The sequence below is a fragment of the Cupressus sempervirens genome, chromosome 6 (assembly GCF_028749045.1).
Source record: "Cupressus sempervirens isolate cs-2001-9-10 chromosome 6, ASM2874904v1, whole genome shotgun sequence".
Lineage (NCBI taxonomy): Eukaryota > Viridiplantae > Streptophyta > Pinopsida > Cupressales > Cupressaceae > Cupressus > Cupressus sempervirens.
Window position 1 is genome coordinate 22,978,291 of NC_143123.1, and position 5,462 is coordinate 22,983,752.

The window sequence follows — 5,462 nt, forward strand, 5'->3', positions numbered from 1 at the left end:
TGACTACATTTAAATCAAACACATGTAATTTTTTTCATTATTGTATTATTTTTATATATATGTACTTATATAATTTAATTACATGTATGTTTGTGTTGTCAATACCAATTTAGAGAACTTATGTACCTCTTATTCAGGTCTCAATTACAATTTATGCAAATTTAAGTGTTAAAGTGGATCGAACATCAACATCTTGTGCAATTTCACATAGTAAGTACATACAAATTACACATATATATTTACATAGTTCAGATACCTTGAATATTAATTTATGTGTTTATTAACATGTGTGTTTTTTTTTTACGTTTTTATTTTACAGGACCTCATTTGAAAAGATGTGTTCAACCAATTGTATGTTTCAAATGAGTTCAGTGAACTATAAATAAATCATTGACATTGTCTTATATATATTGTGAAATATGTTGTACAAAATAATTTAAAAATGAGAGTTTACTTCTATTTGAATGTTAAAGACATGTGCACTTGATAAATTATTATAAATTAATTGTCAATTTAAGTAATGATCTCCCATTTTGTTCTATTACTTTTACATTCAAACATGTTTAAATTAATGTTTGTTTGAAGTTTCAAATTACTATTGATTGTAATATTAAAAACAAGTGACTTGCACATGATAATTTGAAAATCATTACTCATTGTATTCATTGTATTGATTATATGTTTCATTACCAAACAACACATTAAGATCACTTACATGATGTACATTGTTAGGTATGTTATCCATACATGTGTGTCTTAAGGGGACATGGGAGTCCTAATAAGTCATTATGTCTATTATACGTTATGATAGGTATTCATATGTTTACTACCACATAATAGGTCTTATTAGGTGATTATGAGTCATACATTACCATACAACACATTAAGATCACTTATGATACATTGTTAGGTACGTTATCAATACATTTTTTAATCAAGTGGGTCAATTTTATTTGTATGAATTATCTCAATGCATAAATTTGATGTGATATTTATCCAATAATGCTCTATAGATAGTTAAAATTATTGTTCATCTTGCATATATACTTACAAAATGTGTCATATGTTCATGAATAAAATATGTCAGAATAAAGAAAATGGTTTGAATATACTTAAAACATGGTGAAACATAGTAATATATGTACTAAATACACAAGCATGATAAGAAATCGTAAAAAAATAGTACATGGTCTAACATACAGTTTTAACTATCCTAACACAAAGTGTACATACATCATAAATTATATATATATATATATATATATATATATATATATATATATATATATATATATATATATATATATATATATATATATATATATATATATATATATATACATCATAAAAACACGATTTATAGGTGCCAACAAGACCTAATCTATCTGATCAAATGTCCTCTTTGCTCCACACGAAGAGGACTCAGATGGATCATCATGTGTAATATGATTCATCTCGTCATATTCGGACACCCTGTGAGGTAGATGTATCACCCTGTGTAATAGAAGGCACGTCTCATCATGTACTTGCTTAATTGAAATGGGTCTCAAAATCTAGCTTGCAAATAAATTAAATATTCACTACATAATAAAATAAATTATACCACATGAGATGGGTGTCCCTCAGTAACGGGAGGAGGCGCACTATCAAAACTACCAAATGTAGCAGTGGTGAGGTCTTGTAATTTACAATACATACATTTTTTAAATTTGATTTTAGAGCATAATGAACTATACATTATGTACATAAATCACAATACTAACCTCAAATGACGATGCAGGTATCTCCATCTGGCTAAGTCTTGTGCTCTCAGCAACACTTGTGGTGACGTACTCCTAAAATTATGGATACATAAATGTTTAGTCAAAATTAAATATACATGAATATAATTACAAAGTACATAATTTGTACACTACATTTTTTATACACTATAAATTAAACATGTATATATAATGTATATATCATACTTGAGTGGTAGCTAATGTCACAGATGTGTCTACAGGTATGCTAGCATGATAATCATAAGATGGAATCGAAAATAGACTATACCAAGGCCTGTATGGATGAGTATGATATCCATGCTCCTGTTCGTAAAATCAAAACACATAAAATATATATACATGTGAGTCAAAATTGTTCAGATTACAAGTTAATAATAATGTACATACATAAAAATAATACAAATTATTTGTCTTCAGTCAAAAGTTCATACCGCATGTATTTGAGGATGTGCCTCAGTGGTAACTGGAGTAGGACTTATACTAACATCAGTATGTGTAGATGCAGAAAATCCCTACAAAATCAAATAAAAAGAACATATGAGCACATGTTATTAAATTAAAATTTGAATGTACATTTTTACAGTGTAATTCAAAGTGCATACTGTATAAGGGACGCCAACATCTGTAGGTCTCGAAAAAAGACTATACTGCCTCCTAGGAGGAACAGTGTCATCCATCCTCTATTATTTGAAAAGTACAAATTAATATAGTTAATACAATTACACATATATGTAGAAAGTAAATAATTATGTGCACTTTATATTTATATTGAAATTAAAATTTTACCTGCTGCTCTTGACTCTCTCCAGGCTTTCCCTTCTGCATGAGGTCAACAAATGATGACACGTCTATCTCGTCACTACCATCACCATGGGCAGCGTATACATCATCATCAAAATCTGCACCCTCAGCATAATGGCCATCGTGTGTTGCACCAGGATCGCTCTGGGGGCCTGTGCATATGCCTCCACAACTAGTACAAACATGTCCAAGTGGAGGAGCATGTATCGCCTGCATCCACTGATGTACTAAATTGCCCGAAAGGGCACTCAAATGGGTAAACGCAGATGAAATCACATGATGATGGTGAGGAGCAGGCACAATAGGCGTAGGAAGAGGTACAAGGGGCTCAGCTCACCTGCGATTTCTCGTTCTGTCACTCAGCTTTGCCCCAGGCCTATCTTGAGGCATCTCTCTACCAACCCCCTGAAATGCTTTCCTATCAAAATAGTTGGGTTTCAAACCCAACTCAAACTCAGCCCATAAATTCCTAAGGAAGTACATGGGCACCTCATGATTAGCTTGTGGTGGATGGTCAAATACCATCCACCACTGCTCCCAAAAATGTGCTGCTATGCATGGATGTGTACACCACCTAATGGAAATGTGAGGCTTCTTCTCACTAATTGGTTCACCCGTCTTAGGGTTTACAAAATAATGTTGAAATTTTTTTTTACCTATATGTACATTATAAACCTCTCTATATGATAAGTCATCAGAGTAGAAGGCATGCATGCTTTCCCTCCATGATCTAAATGAATCAATGTCTAAATCAAAATGATGAATGGAGTCAACTACGCCTTGCATGTTATCTGCAAGACGTAGTAGGTGAGGGGGGGGTGCCTCTCACGTCGGATAGCCTCTATATCACTCATGAGGTCATTGAGGTTATGCCTCATGGTCTCGCGGAGCTCATCCGCGGTGGGTGGTGGAGGTGGAGGTGGAGGTGGAGGTGGAGGTGGAGATGGAGGTGGCGGAGGTGGGGGTATGGGAGGGGGTGGGGGTGGTGGTGGGTCCATCAAATATAATTTGCATATATATTTAAACAACATAAAACATAAAACACATCAAAAATACATCACAACATAATACATGTATGACAAAATTACTATTTAATAAAATTTAAATCTAAAATTTATCAACTAGATCTATATAAATGCGCATATCTTTATTAAAATTATATCAATTAAATTATAAATAAAGTTAAACACTTAAGTCAAATTAAACATTAAATACTAAATTTTTAAGTATGAACTCATTATGGATTATACATGTTCATGTCTCAAGATGAAACAAAGTTAAGATTATGACAAGGTTATGGTTTACAATTTTGTTATGTGAATAGTTTTCATGATGGCTAAGCTTAAGATTATTATAATGATTGTGATCCTTTAATGTTAGGGAACTTACCTAGGATTATAGTTTTAGTTACAATTATATTTACCTGTATCGGATATTTATTATGGTCCTAAGAGAAGAGTTAAGGTTACAATTATCTAATGAAAGCTTAGAAATAGAATTATGAATTGATTAAAAAATATTTATGATTGTAGTTTGAATCCTAACTATTATCCGCTTTTTAACATAAGTAGTTTTCTATCAACAATGACACATCCAACATGAAAAAACATTAAATACCAAGGACAAAGGCAAAGACAATTATGCTATATATATAGAAAGGATAGAACAAACTTCACAATTCTTCAAAGAATCTAAAATCTATCACATGACATTACTGTTGTAAAGTAGGTCATATGAAATTCTACAAAAAGCAGTTGGCTGATCAAAAATTGTTCTTGGAAAGGTGTCAAAAATGCTCAAGTACAAATCTCAACACTTAAAATAGGCATCCCCATTAACTAAGTCACCTAGGGATGAGGGGAATTTTGGGGCTTTTGGGAATGAGGGGACAATTCTACTATATAGAAAGGATATGAAAAACTTCATGATTCTTCAAAGAATCAAAATCTAAAACTTAACTCATGCATTATTGTTGTAAACTTGGTCATATGAAGTTCTACAAAAAGTAGTTGGCTAATAAAAAATATTCTCTAGAAAGGTGTCGAAAACACTCATGTCATAGAGCACATGCTAACAATTTCTCCATTGTTGATCAGATGATAGAATTATCAGCAGAAGTTTAGATTACATTGCACACAAACAAGATGTTACAAGAAAACTGGGACAAGACAATGGCACTAATTCTAAAGGTATGTTATGACTTCTTGTCACATTTTGGAATAACCATGTAAAATTCACCTTTGGCATTTACATTCGAAAGGGGGAAAAGATGTAAAGGTGAAAATATAAGAAGTTGCATATAATGTGTAAAGTATATTGAGTATATATGTATGGGGAAGCACCATCATATTATGTACATATACAGGTATTGAGATAAACATCTCTTACAAAAGCAATTTCAGAAGATCTCAAAAATAGAGTATGGCACCAAGTTGAAAACCTTCTTGCAAACTATAAGTGTAGATCATGTCAGGTAATGAACTAATTTACATGTGAACCCTATCCCTAACCATTTATAATAATCCTAATTCTAATCATAATCCATAATTCATTACCTTATGAAGCTTTGGCTATCCATTTTATTGCCAAAGTAATCCCTTGGCTATCCACGAAATGGTCCTAATAGATTTATATGGAAGACCAAATTGATTTAAATAAAATGAGCAGGAAGAAGACAAACTTACACCCAATATTCAAGGAGAGAATCTTTTAACATACTTGAATTCTACCAACCAAAGTGAGATAATTAGAGTTCCAGTAGTTGAGTTTTCCAAAGATTTTCTTGTTGATATAAAGACACATTTCATTTATATGTTAGGGTTTACTACAGATGGAATCCCTAGGTACCTAACCACTTAATTATGAAATCTCCATCCAATA

The 5,462-nt window shown here is 31.9% G+C and overlaps 1 protein-coding gene across 1 annotated transcript; it reads right to left on the minus strand.

Annotated features, from left to right (window-relative positions):
- Positions 1-1,355: 1,355 nt before the first annotated feature.
- On the minus strand, positions 1,356-3,467 carry LOC149550882 (uncharacterized). Its single transcript, XM_089789589.1, has 5 exons — positions 2,568-3,467; positions 2,384-2,461; positions 2,213-2,293; positions 2,050-2,084; positions 1,356-1,835 (listed from the first exon to the last, which is right to left on the minus strand). Exons 1-5 carry the CDS (start codon positions 2,796-2,798, stop codon positions 1,751-1,753), a joined length of 510 nt encoding a protein of 169 aa, XP_089645715.1. The 5' UTR covers positions 2,799-3,467; the 3' UTR covers positions 1,356-1,750.
- Between the last annotated feature and the right edge of the window lie 1,995 nt (positions 3,468-5,462).